The 20,252-nt window shown below is 39.1% G+C and overlaps 4 protein-coding genes across 5 annotated transcripts; 2 read left to right on the top strand and 2 right to left on the bottom strand.

The window, feature by feature from the left end:
* LOC109716404 lies at positions 416–3,133 on the top strand. Of its 2 annotated transcripts, XR_002217921.1 has the most exons (3): positions 416–1,300; positions 2,486–2,557; positions 2,776–3,133. XR_002217921.1 is itself a non-coding variant. In XM_020241832.1 (2 exons), the coding sequence occupies exon 1, from the start codon at positions 481–483 to the stop codon at positions 1,276–1,278; it is 798 nt and encodes a 265-aa protein (XP_020097421.1). In that variant the 5' UTR covers positions 416–480; the 3' UTR covers positions 1,279–1,300; positions 2,486–3,133. The 2 variants fall into 2 exon arrangements, 1 of the variants encoding a protein (XP_020097421.1); XM_020241832.1 differs by having other exon boundaries at positions 2,486–3,133.
* Positions 3,323–6,691, bottom strand: LOC109716628. The gene is made up of 4 exons (XM_020242165.1): positions 6,686–6,691; positions 6,111–6,502; positions 4,253–4,452; positions 3,323–4,178 (listed from the first exon to the last, which is right to left on the bottom strand). The coding sequence occupies exons 1-4, from the start codon at positions 6,689–6,691 to the stop codon at positions 3,985–3,987; spliced, it is 792 nt and encodes a 263-aa protein (XP_020097754.1). The 3' UTR covers positions 3,323–3,984.
* Positions 7,516–14,922, top strand: LOC109716402 (ABC transporter D family member 2, chloroplastic). The gene is made up of 10 exons (XM_020241828.1): positions 7,516–7,855; positions 8,734–8,920; positions 9,040–9,107; positions 9,582–9,908; positions 9,996–10,160; positions 11,152–11,380; positions 11,552–11,793; positions 12,180–12,498; positions 13,614–13,885; positions 14,270–14,922. Exons 1-10 carry the CDS (start codon positions 7,607–7,609, stop codon positions 14,462–14,464), a joined length of 2,253 nt encoding a protein of 750 aa, XP_020097417.1. The 5' UTR covers positions 7,516–7,606; the 3' UTR covers positions 14,465–14,922.
* LOC109716627 (predicted GPI-anchored protein 58) lies at positions 14,927–15,430 on the bottom strand. The gene has a single exon (XM_020242164.1). The coding sequence runs from the start codon at positions 15,428–15,430 to the stop codon at positions 14,927–14,929; it is 504 nt and encodes a 167-aa protein (XP_020097753.1).

Genomic DNA, 20,252 nt, shown 5'->3' with positions numbered 1-20,252 from the left:
AGGATCTGATCCAAGAATAAATGGCCACACAATTTTTGTTTTTTCAGCTGGTGAAACTGTGTGGAGACCCTTACAACCATAGACCATTGTGATATAGAGTTTCTCTTTTTTGGTTCCTGTTGTGGTTTTAATTATTTTGATTTGAGGTGTTTTTAGTGATTAATCAGGTGAAAGTATTGTTAAATCGTTTGGCTCAATTATACCCAGTTAATTTAGTTTTACTCCATTAGTCATAGATTGGGGTTACCCAGTTGACCGACCATTTCCGACCGGTTCACTTGGTGCGAGCTTCAGCTCGGGTTCAATCACTTTTCTGTGGTCCGGAGATTTGGCCCGGCCCAATTACTGGCTCAGCCCACGGTGTACTTCAATCTCAGCCTAATTTCTGGTTTTCGGTTTTTAAGTAAACTGACATTTATTAGTAGCAGGGAGAATATAGTAAGCGCGTTGCAAGCAGAGTTTGAGAATTGAGAGAGCGCAATGGAGGACGTTCTCACTGAAACCCCTCCGCCTTCGAGGTTCTTCCCAGAGGACCTCGACAACTTCGCCTCCCCGCCCCCTCATCTCCCCTCCCCCTTCCTCCTCCTAAACCCTAACCCTAACCCTAACACCAACTCCCCACTCCTGAACCCTTCCCTCCTCCTCATCGCCATCTCCGCCCCTTCCCTCTCCCTCCTCCACCGCACCGCTCCCAAAACCCTCGTCGGAAACCTATTCCTCCCCGAGATCCCGCTCTCCGGAAACGCCGCCCTCGCCCCCTACCCCCGCGACCGCTCCTGCAACCTCTACGCCGTCGACAGGCCCGGGTCCTCGCCTGCGGTCCTCGCCGCGGTCCAGTACCCCGTCGCCCCCGAGCGGTCCCGCGCCGTGGCGAAGTCGCTCCTCGGCGGGGTCGGCGCCGAGAGGGTGCTCATCCTGGACGCGATCCGGAGCGAGAACTACAGGGGGCGGCTCGCCGTGGACGAAGCCCTAGTCTTCAAGCTGGAGACCGCGGAGCAGCGGCGGAGCGGCGACCCGGTGGTGCGCGGGGTCGAGTTCTTGCCCTCCGGGAGCGTGATGGACGGCCTCGGCGCGGCGATCCTCGCCGAGTGCCAAGTGAGGAGGGTCAAGGCGACGCTGCTGGCGACGTGGCCGGAGAGCGGGCCGACGTCGGTGGTGCCGACGCTGAGCCGTTTGTTTCGCGAATTAGGGCTTGATGTGGGCGAAATTGATGGTAAGGACGACTCTGATGCAGGATTTGGGCCTTCATTCCGCCACGATTCAGATTTGTACACCTGAGAGCATGGGCACAACACTGGAGGTAAAAATGCTTACTGAGACCCAATTTTTGGGTATTTGTTATGCTTCGAAGAGAATTTGTGATAGTAATTGTTAGCTTTCCCATCATTCTTTACTTGTGGTCGTGCATTTAGTGATGTGGAAAATTGTAATAGATGTTTCATGTCTTGTATTCACTTGCTACTCAAGCTTTGTTCTCCACACAATAGTGTGAGGAACTTGTCTAGCATTCTATTATTTGAACTTTATCTATCTAAATCATGAAATTGTGCTTCATGCGCAATTATTTGTTTGTTTAAACCCAGGGACGGAGTTAATACTTTTGGTGCCATAGAAATGTAAATCTACCAAGTATAATTTTGTCAGCATAAATAGTGAGTTATTTTTTTCCCAAGACAAAGGTAGATATGCATAAATCCACCTTTAGAAGTTTGGCATCACCAATGCGGCTGTAGTTGATCGATGAGGATATTCAACTTTTTTTGGAATTTGAATATTGGAGACTTCACGATAATCTTCATTTGAAGTATAAGTTTCAGATTGCGACTCCAAAGAAATATCATCACTTCCTTTTAGATGATTTACTGGTAAGTGGACAGCTTATATTAGTTTGTAAACATTTCTTTAGCTATTAAATGGTAAGATTTTCAGAAATTCTCTTAGCCTGTAAAATATGTTGACTGAGGACTTACTTTGGTTGGACACAAATGAGTTAGGTAAGTATCAAGATTGGCTATAGATTGAATACAAGGTAATTGATCAAGTTCTTTCAAGCCAAACAGGGAGGTATTTACTTGAGAGCTTTGGTCTAGACTATAGGAGCAATAACATGACATGATAGAGGGCAAGACAATATATAGAACAGTAGTTTTCCTAATCTGATAATCAACATTGACACATTGCGTTACTACAACCAGTTCTTTTGCTCGCACCAATTGGAAATCATTGGGAATTGTTGGAGGTAGGCCTTGTGTGTGCTGCGTTGAGGTAGATGTAGGGGTGGGGACAACATGCTTATAATTGATGAACTTGTTGTTTTAGGCTTATAGCTGTAAATTAACTTGTTAATTACACGAATATTTGTACTAAATTAAGAAGCTAACTACCGACAATACATAATAAGCAAGTGAAAATTTCAATAATATATACCAAATGTATACATACTATACTAGACATTGTAATTGGTCTCTATCATTCAAAATGGTAGCTATATATTCTGGAGAAGTCAAGAATCCAAGGACAAAAGGCTCAACTTGATACTCAACAGTTCATTCACCAGGTATACTCTCACTACTGTTTACTTTAATCTTGATTCTTTAAGTTATTTAGATACATTCTTTTGAATAAAGCACAAGTTTATTTGCACATATTTGACCAATAGAAATATCAGTCATTCCCTGTTGTAGCCTCACCATCACATCTTATTCATGATAATTTAATATCTGTATTCATTATTTTCATGGTTCTTGCTAATCTTTCCATGATCATTAATGGCAGGTCCATAGTTGGTTGAAGTTATGTTCTTATCACTGTGACTTGTCAGATAAATATTTTTATGAGCGCTTTAAGTTATTTCATCCAACTAGCAAAATGAAATAAAATTCTCTAGCACGTAAACTTTAATTGGTAAAGGTACAAGTTAATGGAGAATAGGGATCAATAATGCTAGTTGGATGAAGAGCATCTAAGCTGTCGTTTTACACGATCTCTTATGAAAATTTTTATAATTTTTTTTTTCTTCGCTTGTCAAGAATAATGCGTGCCACTCGTTTAGATAAGCTGTAATCTTATTATTGCAACCTTGTGACTGGAGGAAAAGAAAAAAAGCCATTGATGTGTGCTATATTTATATGCATGCCACATGATCAACCTTACTGCTATAACTAGTTACGGAACCCGCGCGTTGCGACGGAAAGTCGATACAATAGTTAATTATTAAAATTATTAAAACTATTTTTAATATTATTCATTAATATTTTTAAATAATATTTATTTTCGTAGTGAGTATATTTAGAAACAAAGGTAAACGGAATCTCNTTTGAAACAAATAAGTTCATGTAAGGCTATTAAATTTGTGCAACAGTTTGTGATGGTGTTGTGTATTACAGAAGGCGATTCAGAACCAATATCATATATTTAACCGAGCCAAATAAATATGCCTGAACTACTAAATGTAGAGAATATTGCAGAAAACTAAAGTAAGTTATATAGAGGATTCAGACAGTTAAATGAGGATTTGCAGCAACATTAACCTATTATTATGTTCTTTCTGATAATTCTGGAGAAGATAGATGAACCTATACCTGGATAATTACTACAATCCAAATCTAGCCTCATTGTAAGATTGTATAACAGAGACAATCAATATCCGTTTTGTGAAAATCAAATGACATGGAGAAACAGACAATATCTAATGTGTTTTGACTTGGGTTAAAGGCTTTTCAGATAACAAATCATGTATCTAAATACGACGGGACCATACAGACGGCAAAATGAAATGGCTTACAAATATGGCGCCATCAACTTTGACATTGATAATTGAATATGACAAGACTACTTATATTAGGTGAGTTTTGAATTCCCCGTCGTAAGTGAAAGTAAGAGTTTCATATATCAGTATCCAAGAAACACCACGCCCCCTAATAGGGCTTGCCTCTAGCGTTCAAAATCAAACAGATCAAAAAGCGACAAGGTAACTTTAGGTGCTCACGCTATGTTGCCCAAGAAGGTGTTGAAACTTAAGCCATTAAGTGCACTATGATACAAAAGCTTCCACTCTTCAGCTTCATTCTGAGAAAGAGCTCCCCCAATATGCCAAGCATATTCTTTTCTCAAAATTAGCTGCTCCGAAGAGAAATTCTCAGGATGCTCAAGCTGTGGAACTTGAAAGCTTGGCCTGCCTACAAAACAACGTAAATCAATATTGCAAGGCCACTATTATGCACCTTTGCAATTGAATAAATGGAAATAAGACCTGAATCAGGCGGCAGCAGCAAACTTCCTAGGAACTTCCTCACAGATGGCACAAGATTGCACCAATTTCTAAAATCTGCTAGAGACATGAACTTTTCAGTTACTTCCAAAGTTTCCTGTTGAGAGTGTGCGCCAGTTTCATCATTTTCGGGAGAAAATATTGTTTCATAGATGGATTTTAGAACAGCCTCCAGATCGGACCTGAAAATTGTTAGTGCTAAATGAGGATTGTATATGCAGAAGAAGAAAAGATCGGGGATGCCAAACCGTTCAGTATTTATAGCCAGGTAAAGCAAAAAAGAGAGCGAGAGAGAGCCCGCGAGCACCACGCCTCACGCGAAGTGGGCTGCGATCGCGTTTATTAATGCTCTTTATAATATAACCAGTTGCCTAGAAACCAAACCATCCAAACCTCATGTCTCTTTTCTTATATATCATCATAGCCTCCCAAAAACAAAAAAAAAAGAATAAGAAAAAAGGAGAACACAACAGCAAGAAGGATGCTAAAAGAAGTCCCAATCCCAACACCTAAAAAATCCACATAAAACACAACCAATTATAATAACAATCTCCTAAATAGTTACCGAAAACAACAAACCGCACCCTAAACCAATATTAGAACAAACCAACATACAAAAATGCATCCTTTACCAAACCATTCACCGGAAACAGACCCAATAACAATAAAAGCAAAGCATCTAACCCCAATTACAGAAACCAAAGCAGATTTACGTATTTCAACCACAAGAACTGTGAACTGGTTGAAGTTTGACAACACATCTATAACTATAAGTAGTGTTTAAAGAGCGAACAAAACATTACTTCTCACACAGTAAAGTCATCAGTCATAATAGTAGAGCACCTAATTAAAACCCAAGACGAAAAAGCATATAGTAAAATCATCAGTTATACAAACACGACTCCTAGCGAAAAAAAAAAAAACTCCCAAAAAAGCCCAAGGTTTTGTCAATCCCTACCACCATAATAACCCGGATACGCTGCCGGGCCTTCCTCAGGAACACCCCCGCTATTACATGGGCAGACCACACCAATCTTTCACTGTTTCACCGAAGCAAGGCACTTAAGCAAATTATCCTTGAACTCCCTCCGGTCCGAAAGAACTTGCTCTTTCTCAGCAAGGAGAGAGCTGCAGTACCCCTTTAAGAGGTTGCAGTCGCGTCTAAGGCGCTTATATTTACCACGAAGCAAGCTATAATCGGCAGAAACACGCTCATATAGGCTCTTTAAAAATTTCTTCTCTTCTAGATTACTATCTTTGACCTCAAAACCAAACTCATCATGTAATCTCGCAACAGCACGACAGGCGGCGTCCTCCTCTGTCTCATTGACAGTAGAGCAAAACGCGCCCCAGCAATGGATTGTCTCCATAACAATCTCTCCTCTAGGAACCTCCACTTCAACATAAGCACTAAGCAAGCCCCATTTTCAATTGGGATCCCGTACACAGGTGCTGCCAAAGAGAATCGCTGACAGATAATGCGCAGGAAATCTTGGAAACAGATTTCCACAACTACGGCTGCCATGACTCAAGCAAAAAAAGCCGCACAAAGTAAACACCCACAGAACAAAATATCTAACAGGATAAATACGGACAAAACTTGACAGAATACCCTCTCCTGTAACACTCAAGAGCACCACAAGGCAAGAACGAAACAGGGGACAAAATACCGGGGAAAGTAGAAGAAAAAGATCAGGGATGCCAAACCGTTCAGTATTTATAGCCAGGTAAAGCAAGAAAGAGAGCGAGAGAGAGCCCGCAAGCGCCACGCCTCACGCGAAGTGGGCTGCGATCGCGTTAAATATAATAATAATAAAATTAATGCATACTGACCACCAACCGTAGGAAGAAGCCACGCCGGGCTGTACCGCCGAGAACGTGCGGTGGAGGAAAAGTCGCCGCCCACACCACCGACGGCACAACGCCACGCCCCAGTCCTACGGGCTGTCGGAAGGGAACAGGCGGACGGGATGGCCGACGGGACAGGCAACAGGCGGGAGAAGGCGAAGAGTACGGAAGAAGGTAAACGGGACGTCGGACGGGACAGGCAACAGGGCGAGAGAAGGCGGAGAGGACGAAAGGACGACGAGGGGGGCAACGCTGCCCTGTATGGGAGGATGCGACGGTGTTCCCGAGGGAGGACAGCGTTGGCGTCGCCGCTACGAAACGAAAGAGGGGGGGCGCCGCCGTACGGGAGGGCGGAGAGCGCGAAACGCGGGTAGGGCTCGAGCCCTATCGCCGCTACGAAACGGAGAGGGGAAAAAATCGGAAGGGATGGGGGGGGGCGCCGTACGGGAGGGCGGAGAGCGCAAAACGCGGGGAGGGCTCCAACCCTACCGCCCTTTCATAAGCTTATATTGATCCTGATTCATGCATTATTTAGTTCCCGGTAGAGAGAATGCGTTTTGATGTGACCTGCATGAGCGCTATTCTTTCTTCTTTCTTTGTTCGCTAATAAAGCAAAAGTCTCGAAATAAATGAGTTTGTTATACAGACTTTTTAGGCTTCATTACAGATTATGGAGAGATTTAATTTATGTATGAAAAGAAAGTATGATTGAAGAATATTCAGTTTATTTTGGTTATGCTGTACTTTTTTTTCCTGTTCTATCTTAAAACGAAGCAGCATCTCCAAATTCTTGTAAAATTCCAAAGTCACTTATTAGCCTGGATAAGTGGAGTCTTTAAACCATGCAGTACAAACTAACCCTCGAAACTGACCAATTTAATTGGTGTCCAAGGTAAATGGTGAGGCGTGGCTCAAATTCTCTTATTCGTACGGAAGTCGGTGTGTGCCAAATTTCTTTTAAACAACAGTGTGCGAAACGGGTGCGCCGCCCGGACCTGGTTTACCAAGTTGGCTGTAGACCATCCGGTCATCTAATTCGCTCTATTGTTTCCTAAAATCAGGACCGCACAATGAAATTTGATACTTAGAATTTGAAAATTTATTATTCTTTATTAAACGGTAGACCACCAATCCCTCTTCATGTGCTGGTGGACCAGGTCCGTGCTATGATCTCTTCCGTATAATACGTGTGCAGCGTGTGTTGCTCCCGCCATTTTAGGTTCGCTAGAATTCAACTCAATACGTAGACCATAACTGTGGGCCCCGCCGCGCTCGCCAAAACAACGGATAGGCCTCGTGCGGCGCTGCGGCTGCCACCGTTCGATCACGATGAAAAAAAAAAAAAAAAAAAAAAAACGTAATTAACGAACCTTTATGAAGCGACGAAGCGATCCTCCCTGTCGAGAGATCCTCAGCTGGCCACAAGATCGAGCACTGCTCCGACCCTTTATTACTCTCACTAAAAACAAACCATAAAAAATAAAAAAAATGCCGTTTCCAGTTTCTTTATTGCTCCAACCCTCGTCTCCTCTCCTCTTCTCCCTCTCCTACCCTTCTCCTCCTTCTTCCTCCTCCTCCTCCTCCTCGTCCTCCTCCTTTCGCTCTCACCTTCGCCTCGCCGCAATCTCGTCTCTGCGCCCGATGCGCCGACGCGGGAGGAGGAGTCCCAATCTCGTCGCCCGCCCCGCCGCCGCTGCCGGGGACTCCGAGCCCTCGGTCGCCGCCGCAGATGATAAGGTGAAACAATCGTTTATGGAACCCTTGATCTTTTAGATCGATTAGACCCTGATATGTGAATTTGTGAGATCTGTTTTAGTTCGAGATGGGCTCGATTTTGGCGGATTTTAAGCTATTCTTCATGTTTGTGCAATTGCTTTGAATACTCTAATTGTTTCGCCCATGAAATTGGCTGTGATAGTGCTCGTTTAATCTCTGAGGTGAGGAGTAATGAAGCTTATTTGAAAAGGAATCTGTGAATTGGAGACAACTCTACTGTTTGTAAGCTGTAAGTTAACTATACAGTGAGCATTTGTGTTGAAATTGTAATGCTGTTCTGGTGAATTCGGGAAAATTCTAAACGATGGACTAGGCACGTGCATATGAATTGGGCATAGTAAACCCATAAGATTTGCGGAAATTAGCCAATTTAAACTCATGAAGTGGTTGTTACCTACTCTATGTTGATCATTGTGCTATATATAACTATTGTTTCTAGAGTAACTTCAGTCAGGATATACTGTATTTATGCAAGCTGAGACTGATTCTTAATATCTACCGTTTTTCTTAGATTTAAGTTATGTTCATAGTTCACTATTTGTTTGCCATTGTTTAACAAATCGTTATGTAATTATAGAGTATACATATGGGATGGTTTTGTGTAGAGTAAAACTCAAAGACTCCAGGTGCTTATGGGATTCTGAGAATGATTATTACTGGATAGCCTTTGTTCAAAATAATCCTCAAACTTTTACCCATAGCATAGAAAATAGTATTGCCTCTGTGTACTTTGATTATGGCGGATACTTAATTTTCGTAGTAGCTCTTTTTCTTTATTAAGTTGATTATCACCTGTTGAATTGCTGATTGATATGTATGTTTATTCACACTATTAACAGAGGGTGGCTCCGGACCTTCAAACACTTTTGAGAAGATTCTGGAAAGTTGCTGCCCCCTACTGGTCATCGGAGGACAAAGTCCAAGCCAGGCTAAGGCTTGCTGCTGTATTCGCTCTCACCTTAGGAACCACAGGCATAAGTGTTGGATTTAGTTTTCTTGGTCGCGACTTTTATAATGCACTTGCTAGTAAGTTTTTCTCCTAAATGATCCATGATCTCATTACCAAGGTTTCTGTTATATAACTGTGTTTTCTAAGATATACTCTAGCTAATCAATCTGCAGTTTCTGTTCATTTCTTTTGCAAGACAAGGATCAGGAACAATTTACGAAGCAACTTCTCTACTATTTAGGGGGTTTTGCTGGAGGAATCCCGGTGAGCTTATTGCTGCTCTCTTTTAGGTATCGCTCTGCAAGCCATAATGTGATAAATGAAATATCAAGTTATTCTTACCATTAACTGAATTATATATTGGTGAATTCTTTGTTTTGACAATTTTTTACTTGTGCAAAGCGAATATAATGTGAATGATGATCTCTGGAAGAGGTTTAATTCTTAGTCTTATCGTTTATAGAATAGATCGATACATCCATCTTCTATCTGATATAATGATGTCCATCTGTAAACCATCTAAAATTTCCAAAATGAGGTTTCATCATGTTGTTGTTTAGTAATAAAAGACAAGTTGAGGGGCTATTTCCAAATGGCCTATAGTTGAGGGTGTCTTCATACGTTTTTACCTTTTGTATATTAAGTTCTGAAACTGGTTATGTGCGTGCATTTTAACATTTCTTCCTTTCTTTCTTTAGTTTCAACTAATTCTTCTAATAATCTGTTTTGTTTATTCAGTTCTTTGTGTTAAGAGATTATGCAAGAGAAACCCTTTCTCTAAGATGGCGATCTTGGATGACGAGCTACTACATGCAACGATATTTTAAGAACCAAACATTTTACAAGATCCAGTCTCAGTCAATAATTGACAATCCAGATCAACGTATTGTCGATGATCTAAGTTCATTCACTGGAACAGCACTTGCATTTTCTTTGACTCTTTTTAATGCTGCCGTCGACTTGATATCTTTCAGCAACATTCTTTATGGAATTTATCCACCATTATTTGTCGTGCTTCTTGTATACTCTCTTGGGGGCACAGCTATTAGTGTCTTCCTTGGAAAGGTAGTCTTGCTTGCACATTAATTTTTGAAAGGTAAATAGTGTTTTACTTTTTGATATTGGGCGATAATTGTACCGTTTGCCTTACAGGATTTGGTCTCTTTAAATTTCATGCAAGAGAAGAAAGAAGCTGATTTTCGTTATGGACTTGTACGGGTTCGAGAAAATGCAGAATCCATTGCCTTTTATGGTGGTGAGGGAAATGAATTGCAACTTCTGCTTGAGCGTTTTAGAAGGGCTTTTGAGAACTTAAGTGTAAGTTGTCGATCCTCTCATAACCCCACCGGCCGCACCCCCCCCGCAGCACCCCCCACCCAACCCACATGCGTGTGTGCGCACACACACAAACCTATCTTTTGATGCTCTTAAATAGAATTCAGCTTCGTTTTTAGTGGAGTGCAGAAGGGCCTAGCTGTTAACAATGTGTAGCTAAAAGGAAAACTCTATGTTATTTGGCCGATCTTGACCAGCTTCTCTACTTGAGAAATAGAAGGCAAGCATTTGGTGAAAAAGGAAAAAGACTAGATCTTTTAACTTGGCGGTGAAGTTGAAATAAGCATTTTGCCCCTGAGAGGATGAAACTGGAAATTGATTTAAAGATTCTATTTCTGCTTTTGTAAGGAATTTGAGTGGGGTTGAGTAGGGGTTGGGTCAGGTGCGTGGGGCGGTTGTTCAATGGAAGGTGTTGTAGATCTCTTGCAATAGCTCAACTCGAGCAACACTTCTATGGAAACTTTAATTTGCCTGAAAAGTCTGTTGTGCTTGCAATCCTTATATAGTTTCCTTCTATGCATTGGCACCCTTGATATTCCTTCTAGCTCTTATCTCTAATAAAATACTTGAAATGGTTAACCAATCAAATGCAAACTCAAACAGAGTTTTATCAATTTGATGGCTTTCAAATCATAGTAGCATGTGCAGATGTTTATTACCTTATTGTTGCATAATCAAAGTCAAGGTAGCCATGTCTATTTTCGATGTAGCTTTTTCTAAAATTGTATTTTCAGATAATCATGTGTGGCCTTATTTTCTGTAGTTACTCAATTACCATCTGATTTGGCAAATTGTAGAGATTTAGTTAACATTTATGTCAAGTTGCTGCATTTTTCGGCCCCTTTATTAAATTGTAGGGAAGACTACACATTAGAAAAGCATTATTGTATTTGATGCTTTGTGATAATTTACAACTTATGCAAAAAGTATTTAGGCATAAAATACTTCATATTTGTTTCTGCCTCTGTTGCAGCAACTGTTGATAGCTTCTCGGAATCTGGATTTTTTCACCAATGGCTACCGCTACTTGATTCAAATTCTTCCTGCTGCTGTTGTTGCTCCGATGTATTTCTCAGGAAAAATAGAGTTTGGAGTGATCAACCAATCTGTCTCTGCTTTCAACCATGTCCTTAGTGATTTCTCTCTCATTGTTTACCAATTTCAGGCAATCAGTGCATTCTCTGCTGTTATTGATCGTCTAGGTAAACTCTCTCTCTCTCTCTCTCTCTCTCTCTCTCTCTCTGTCTGTCTGCATGGTTTTATACATATGTATAGATTTATGGATATGATGCTTGTGCACCAATATTGTTTAGACATCTTGGACCTTTTTCTGATCTTTGACAATATTATTGCATGTGCTGTTCCACCTTCAGGTGAGTTCAATGATATTTTGGATGAAAGCCAGCCTTCTATTATAGCTGAACATGATAGCAAAGAAGAGATAAACATTCTTTTCAAAGAGACTACCTCTTCATTGAGTTCAAATGGATCTGTGCCTCACGCTGAGTTCCAAAAGCTACTAGAGATTCAGAATTTAACATTAGAAACACCTAAAAGTAGAAACGTTCTCATTACTGACCTATCTCTGGAGATCAACAACAGAGATCACTTGCTGGTTTGTTACTTTTCTCTTATCTCTTTTGAGATATTTACATACATATCCTAGCAAAATTATGTGTCTACATATATGGCCTGCAAAATCTAAATTTTCATTTATGCCCTTCAAAATTTAATTTTTTAATGTATATACCCTTTTACTTGGAAAAATATCCTTAAAAGTTTTTCTGTAATCGAGAACCAATTGGATGACTTCCTAAACTAACATACTCCACGGAAACTGTACTTTCTAATGGTTTATATGAATATTCTGATTTTCCAAGGTTACAAATATACATGAATGTTTTTTTGGGATATAGTTGAATATTTAAGTATATGACTTTGCACCATATGTACTCAACTCCACAATCAAGAGCTATTTTCTCTTGCTTGTTTCACTTTTAGGTGATGGGACCCAGTGGGAGTGGTAAGACTTCATTCTTACGCGCTCTAGCCGGTCTTTGGAGCAGTGGTCATGGGAATATCATATTTTACGTGAAAACTGGTAGGCAACCTCAAACAAGTTCAGCAGGTACTGGCTCTTCTGAACCAATGAATTCACTGAAGATTGATGAGCTTCAGAGACCCAAAAACAGAAGAGCTGGTGGCGTGTTTTTCCTCCCTCAAAGACCATATATGGTTTTAGGGACACTTCGCCAGCAATTACTTTATCCAACATGGACTGAGGATACATGCCTCCCATCAGATGAACGTCGGAATTCCGGTATGTTGCACATTATAGTATATATTTTTGCTGTAATATTTTTTTCTTTTATATATGGAAGAGAGGATTGGAATCTGCACTCAGTTACCGTCCTTTAAATAAGTCTTCTGTAATAGGGTAATGTTTAATAGTAGGATAGATGGAAAAGCTTGTAAACCCTATCGATCTGTTATTCTTAATTGGATGATCCGAAAATCTGATGAATGTTCTGTAACATAATTTGTATGTAATAATCTTTATGGACCCTGCCTTTCTAAGACGACTTGACTAGGGCTAACTTCTGCTCCAACTTGATAATTTTGTTGGGGTAGACTCGGGCGGCAGTTGAAAAATAGGTAAAACATATAGAACTTAACCTGAACTATGGATATTTTGATTTGGCTACTCAACCTTTCAACATTTTAATTTTACGACCTAATCTTTTAATTTGTTTGATTTGAGCCAGTCAACGGCACTTTGATTTTCAAATTTAAATGCATCATTTATCTTTACAGATTTAATTAGTATAATTCATGAAATTCTCACAGCTATTTATTCATGTATGTAATTAGTTTAAATTTTGAAATCAAAGTATCATTGACCGGCTCGAATCAGACAACATGAAAGGTTGAGTAGTAAATCAAAATTTCGAAATGTTAGTTAGCCAAATCAAAATAGTCCATAGTTCAGGTAAGTTTTATACATTTTTACTTGAAAAATATTGGACTTAAAAGAGTAACCTAGAGTTGGCCTGGGTTAATGGACTTGGGGTTTAGTAGAACCTTTTTCCAACTTAGTCATCCGTACAAGGAAATCACTCAGATAAAGTTACTGAGAATTGTGATCAGTGATTGAAGAATTCTTTTTTTTTTTTTAACATTTAATTTCTAAAATGTGCTACAAGGTAACGGGGATCTCAATCTCATGGTCCTACTTGAGCCTGTTCATCCTAATTTTGCATAACTTGTAGTCAATATGCTTCACTTTGTGACCATAAGGATGTTTGAAAACTATTGCAACATCTTTTGGCACTTTTCTGTTCTATGAATATTTTGAAGTAATTTTCTGTGCTTTTACAAGAAATCACTGAAGTTTTCAGCATCTGTAATTATGTAATCCTGTTTATAATTTCTCAGGTAATCTGCCTTTCTTGTGTCAAGTATCACCATCACTAGATATACCTGATAAGCCTGAGATGCCCACGGTTGATGATCTGGTCAGAGTGCTTGAAGCTGTTCGGCTCGGGGACATCTTGTCTCGTTTTAATGGCTTGGATTCCATATATGAATGGTCTAGTGTTCTTTCTCTTGGCGAGCAACAGCGTCTTGCTTTTGCTCGACTGTTGCTTGCAAAGCCCAACTTGGCTTTATTGGACGAGTCTACAAGTGCATTAGATGACGCCAATGAGGTATGGTATAGGTGTCTGTTTTATACTTCTTGAATGGTATGGTATGTGGTCAACTTTAATGTTCTAGTCATGGCTATAAATTGCCCTTTTTCTTTTAGAAATAACTCCAAAGAGCTTTTTAGTTATAAAGAACTTGTGGATGATTGAAAACATAAACAACATTTGACGTTCCTTGGTCACCATTTGTTTAGTAAATGCGGCATCAGTTGGTTGCTCCTTAATTAATTGACCTCCAGCGCTCAAACACTGAACATTAGATCCGTCAACGTGACAAAAAATAAAAGTTCTTTGACTATTTTGCTAATTGCAGCAATATGTTTTAAACTTTTGGCAGTTTTCAATACTGTGAAGCATGTTCTTCTTACAGTTGCATCTTATCCACAGGCTCATCTGTACAGGCAGATCAAAACAGCGGGGATAACATATATAAGCATCGGTCACCGAACGACACTTTATAAATTCCATAAGAGGGTCTTGTACATATCAAAGTCTGATTCGCCTGATAGTGGTGGTCGTAACTGGCATCTCGAATCTATAAACCCGAAGACTACACTTGAAGAGGCAGCTTCGCCATACTAAGATTACAAGACCTTTACCATTTTCTTGAAAATTAAGCCTATACAAGATACCACCAAATTATGAAGCAGATGAGCGAAAAAGAGAAGTGCTTTTCCTATATGAAGTTGGATTTCGAATTTCGGCGGGAGTTTTCTCGTATCAGTTCTCTCTTTAAGTCTTTACCCTCAGCCATGAAGTGCTTAGGTACGTAGAACTGCTTCAGATGAAAAATGAGTACTTGGATTATAATTCTTCTTTGAAGATCTCTGCAACATGATGAGCTAGGGATTGTCTATTTACAAGGCTGGTAATGATTAATTCTGGTTCTCGAGCCAAAAACAAACTTGTATAATTTGTCTTTTGATATTTAGTAGCATTAGGAGCCACCAAATACCATACCTCTAGATAAATGTAATAGTATTTACTGTGTACTTTCAAAGCCATCTTCTCCCGGACAAAGACAAAACTATCTATAACTATATATTATTCCTCAATAACTGCACACGTGTTGCGAGGAGGCCGACGCGCGGGAGCAGACGCGGGGCGGGCACTGGCGGGGGCGCGGCGCGGGGCACGAGGCTGCACCCCACGGTGGGCGGCGCACGCCGCGAAAATGCGGGGCGCGCGGCACGGCGGGTCACGGCATTGGCGGCACACGGGCGCGGGCGCATTGGAGTGGGCCGCCACGTGGGGCACTGTTCGCAGCGGCGCCGGCGCGAAGCATAGAGGGCGGGCGCGGAGCGCGGGCGTACAGCGACGCTGCGCAGGCGGCGGCTCCGGCGCTGGCTTGGACGCAAGTCGAGCTGCCAGCCGGGCGCGGGCGCGAGCGCTAGGGCCGCCGGCGTGGGTCCGGGCGTGAGTAGGGGCCGGCGGGCGGGCGCGGTCGCTAGGCGCGGAACGTGGCGAGATGCGGCGTGGCCGGGTCGGCCGCGGTGGGGTAGGTTTCACGGGGTCACGAGGCCGAAACGTGGCTTCTGTGGACCACATGGAGGGAGGTTCACGAGTGAACCTCCCTCTGCATTTATATATTATTATATATAATATATTATATATATATATATATTATATTAATTTAAAAAATTTGATCTTTTAAAAGTACCGAGTTATTCAGGATACTTGTAGATTTTTAGCCGTTGAGATTAAGCGGATGTGCGGTTCTAGGATAATGTCGGGCCCCTGAGGGTTAGTAGCTAGGTGCGATTGGTTTAAAATAGTATAATCTACGCAGTCTTAAAAATGATCAAAAGGACGTTAATCATACGGTAAAAACATTTTACAAGCACCAAATGCTTGGTGCTTTTACAAGCCACCATAGCGAACTCTATTATATTATATAATATATATAATATATATATCTATATATATTATATATATATACTATATAATATATATAATAGAGCAGGGTGCTGTTGCTCTCAGAGACGGAGGCCTTCGCTGCTCCTGTAGCCGTTCCGATGATTAGAGTTTCCGAATTGACGATCGGCTCCGCTTAAACTGATCTAGCTATTTTAGAGTTGCTAGAAAATAATTTTACGGATTTTCGATATCATTATTACTTAGCAATCGGAAATGATTCAAAATCAATAAATTTTTAAAGGCTGATAAATAAATCCTATAAAATGCGTTGATATTCAGCATGGTAAAATTTTCGATCAAGAAATATTGATCGTGTTGTAGATAGTATAAGAATTTGGTATCAAATTTCATCTTAATTTGAATTATTTTACACCGCTTAAAACTTGAAAACGGCAGATATCAACCAATTAACAAATTATGAATGTTTGAATCCTTTCGATCACTAGTAAATGAATATCAAAAAATCGCAAAAATTTCTTTCTAGACTTCAAATCGCGCCTATATATCCAGTCTCTAACGGAGCCGATTTGTCGATTTAAAAATTTCATCATAAAAAAATGGCTCAGGAGCAACAGGAGGCCTCGTGCTCCTGGAAGCACCAGCAGCTTCTTGATTATATATATATATATATAATAATATATATATAATATATATAATTTATTTAATATCATATTTATTTATTATACTATAGTATTTTATTTTTATATAGATATATTATTATATAATAATTTATTATATAATTTACTATTTATTTTTATAAAATATAAAATATATAAATAAATGTTAAATAATTTAGACTATATCTTCTCATTCACTAATTACTGGAGGACTACGATACATACTAAAATTATTTCACTAACTAATGGCGAATTACTATGCCTACTAAAATTTTTTGATATACTTATTGCATCATTTAAATTCTGAAATTGATTTTTATAACTAATTTTTAAAATTAAATTTTAAAATAACTACCCGCAGCATCGCGCGGGTCCTTAACTAGTTTTTATGTATTTGTGGTGCTAAATGCAAGTTATTACCATTCATCAACAGGAGTTTAGATAATGCAAGTAATCTCCTGTTATAGGTTGTAGGACTAAATTAGTGCGCCATTTCCAAAAGAAAGGGAACAAAAAAAAGAATGATTACATTAATGTTGGTGGAAAAGCAACGAGAGATAGGAAGTATTTTCATGGGTAGGCTTTAATTTGCCCACTTAGTTTATTTTTAGCTTACCACCTTATAATTCAAAATGTTACATTTAACTATTCTTTTGTTTTATCTCTATTTTTAGCCAAAAAGTTTACTATTAAATAGAGTAATAAAGTAAATTTTTTTCATAACTATAGGATAGTTAAATGTAACTTTTTAAATCATAGAATGATAAAGTAAAAATAAGAAAAATTTAGAATAATTTAGGATAAGTGAAAATGAGCTAAACAAAAGGAGGCAATTTGAACTTTTATCTTATTTTTATTGCCACCGATGTATAGACTAGTTGGTGGTTATCTTCTGCGGTGGATAAGGGACGTGAGGAAGGCATTTCGCAACCTACCGATGACTCCATGTGTGGAAGCCTCTCGGTGGCCCTATGCAACTTACCTTCCTGGGGGGTCTTAGAGGTGGGGGCTTAAATTAGGGTTGTCAACAAGTCGAACACAAGTGAACTAGGGCCAACTTGAGATCAACTTGAGGCTGACTCGTGTTCGGCTTGACCTCATTACGAGCTGGAAGAGCCCAGTTTATGATCAGGTCACATTTTATTAAGCCAGCTCATGTTCGGCCCGTTAGCTCGATTAGTTTGCCTAGCCGAGCTAGCTTGTTAATAGCTCTTCACGGCTCAAAATTTAAACGTCAAATTAATTTACATATATAAAATAAAACCCTAAAATTCTATACAGTAGATCTTCATCTAATGTTTGAAATTTACAAAATAACCCGGCCTCTTTACATTTGGGCTGGGCCAAAACCTAAATATTTATCTTTCCCACGTATAGTTGTATATATATATATATATATATATATATATATATAGAGTGGGCTGGTATGCTTTCGTAAGCACGGAGGCCTCCGTGCTTACACTTTGTTTTCGATGTTTGGACTTTCGAATCGACGATCGGCTCCGTTAGAGTTGATTTAGAGTATTTAAAGTACCAAGAAATTAAATTTTGTGATTTTTCGATATCATTTGCCTAGTGATCGAAGGGGCTCAAAATCAATAATTTTAACGGCCGTGTGAGCCGGTTGCAAGTTTAACGGTGTAGAAATATCCAAATCACGTGAAATTTTGATAGAAAATTCTTTATACCATATAAAACAAGATCAATAACTTTGATCTAAAATTTTAATGTCATATCATCATATTTTGTGAGATTTTTATTTTCAGCCGTTGATTTTGAGCCACTTCGATCACTAGGCAAATGATATCGAAAAATCGCAAAATTTATTTTCTAGATACTTCAAATACTCTAGATCAAGTCTAACGGAGGCCGATCGTCGATTTGAAAGAAGTCCACAACATCGAAAACAAGTGGAAGCACGGAGCGCTCCGTGCTTCGAAACACCCAGACGCACTCTCTCTCTCTCTCTCTCTCTCTCTCTATTATATATTATATATATATATATAATATATGTAGAGGAGCTAGGGGTATACTATCAGTAGCACGGAGGCTCCGTGCTATCAAGTTGTTTTTAATGATGCGCGCGTCCAAATCGACGTGGCTTCGTTAGACTTGATCTACATATTGAAGTATTTGAAACTAAATTTATAATTTTTTGACATTATTTGGCTAGTGATCAAAATGTCTCAAAATTGATTAATTTTATGATAGATGTGATGTGTTTGTGATTTAACGGTGTAAACAATTCAAATCTATATGAAATTTTAATAGAAAATTCTTTTCACTATTTAGAGTAAGATCAGTACAATCTGATCTTAAATTTAAGTCTTTTATCATCATTTTTTAATAGATTTTTATTTTCAGCCGTTCATTTTTAGACTACTCGTTTGATAGGTAAATGACGTCGAAAAATTATGAAATTTAGTTTTCAATAATACTTTCAGTAATGTAGATCAGTCTTAGACGAGCACTCCGATCGTCGCATCTGGGCAAGCCACATCATTGAAAACAACTTGGTAGCACAGAAGCCTCTGTGCTACCGATAGTATACCAGCCTAGCTCTATATAGAGTATATGTATTTTGAGAGTTGAGCTGGAATGCTATCAGTAGTAAACGGGCTTCGTTGCAATCCATTTGTTTTCGATGATGGAGCTTTCAAATCGACAATCGGCACCGTTGAACATGATCTATATCACTTGAAGAATTTAGAAATTAAATTTCAAATCTTTCGACATCATTTACTTAATGATCAAAGGGTTTCAAAATTAGTAATTTTAATGGTTGATATGAGGGGTTTTCTCGTTTAACAGTGTAAAGCTATCCAAATCAATTGAACTTTGGTTAGAAAATTCTTCAAACTATTTAGAACAAGATCTATACTCTCGATCATGATTACAAAATTTCTATCATCACTTTTTAGAGAATATTCATTTTCAGTCATTCATTTTTACGCCCACTTGATGGACAAGAAAATAATATCGGAAAAGTATGAAATTTGATTTCTAAATATTTCAAATGGTATAGATCATTTTCAACGGTACCGATCGTCGATTTGGAGGCTCCATCATCGAAAACAAATAGGTGGCAACGGAGCCCGTTTGCTACCGATAGTATTCCAGCTCAACTCGTATTTTGAACTATATCGAGCTGAACACAAGTCTAACCGGCGATTTTAGCCGTAGTCGGCACAACCAGATGTTTCGCCGTCGAATCTCGCTCAATAATCTTTAAGGGCGAAATTGCACCTCGGTCATTAATTGTACGTGTTGTGCAGTTTCATTTGTCTCATTTAATTTTATTTTCTTGCAATCAAATTACAAAACTTTTAACTAATTTTTATTTCAGATAGAGAAGTTTATCAAATTTAGTGGACACGTCTCTCTAAATAGTTATATGTTCAGCTATCATGTCATCTCAAATATATTAAAACTCAATAATCGCGTCATCAATACAAAATGACATAGCAGCTAAAGCAAAGCTATGCTATCTCTTGCAAATGATGTGGTAACTAAATAAATATTGTATCTTTTTTTAGAAATGCTATGCTAGTTAAATCAGCTGTTTTATTAGAAAGTTTTGAATAAATTTTAGAAGGATAGCCCGATTAGAATAAAACATAAGTTCATGAACAATATAGTTGTAAGAAATTAAAAGTTCAGTGACCAAACATTTTGTGATAAGTTACTTCTTTTTAAGATTTTTTTTTTCCCTTCCCTAAAAGAAAAGGACTACATTAAATTGGATTTCTCTATGTTTCAAGGTTGCCATTTGAAGCTTCTGTATCATCCAGGAGCAAGCTACTTAAATGAGAGAGGTGATAACAAGTTTAGAACCA

This window comes from Ananas comosus, linkage group 10 (genome assembly GCF_001540865.1).
Source record: "Ananas comosus cultivar F153 linkage group 10, ASM154086v1, whole genome shotgun sequence".
NCBI classification, from domain to species: Eukaryota; Viridiplantae; Streptophyta; class Magnoliopsida; order Poales; family Bromeliaceae; genus Ananas; species Ananas comosus.
Note: the sequence above shows the minus strand (reverse complement) of the source record. Positions and strands in the feature narration are given on the sequence as shown.

Excerpts from the sequence above, each read along its gene's own strand:
- LOC109716627 (XM_020242164.1), bottom strand. The coding sequence starts at position 15,430 with ATGTGGTCCACAGAAGCCACGTTTCGGCCTCGTGACCCCGTGAAACCT.
- LOC109716628 (XM_020242165.1), bottom strand. Across the intron at positions 4,453-6,110 it reads CGGCGTGGCTTCTTCCTACG|GTCCGATCTGGAGGCTGTTC; the intron begins GTTGGTGGTCAG and ends AACAATTTTCAG. Across the intron at positions 4,179-4,252 it reads GCTGCTGCCGCCTGATTCAG|GCAGGCCAAGCTTTCAAGTT; the intron begins GTCTTATTTCCA and ends GTTGTTTTGTAG.
- LOC109716404 (XM_020241832.1), top strand. The coding sequence starts at position 481 with ATGGAGGACGTTCTCACTGAAACCCCTCCGCCTTCGAGGTTCTTCCCA.
- LOC109716402 (XM_020241828.1), top strand. The coding sequence starts at position 7,607 with ATGCCGTTTCCAGTTTCTTTATTGCTCCAACCCTCGTCTCCTCTCCTC. Across the intron at positions 7,856-8,733 it reads TCGCCGCCGCAGATGATAAG|AGGGTGGCTCCGGACCTTCA; the intron begins GTGAAACAATCG and ends CACTATTAACAG. Across the intron at positions 9,108-9,581 it reads GTTTTGCTGGAGGAATCCCG|TTCTTTGTGTTAAGAGATTA; the intron begins GTGAGCTTATTG and ends TTGTTTATTCAG.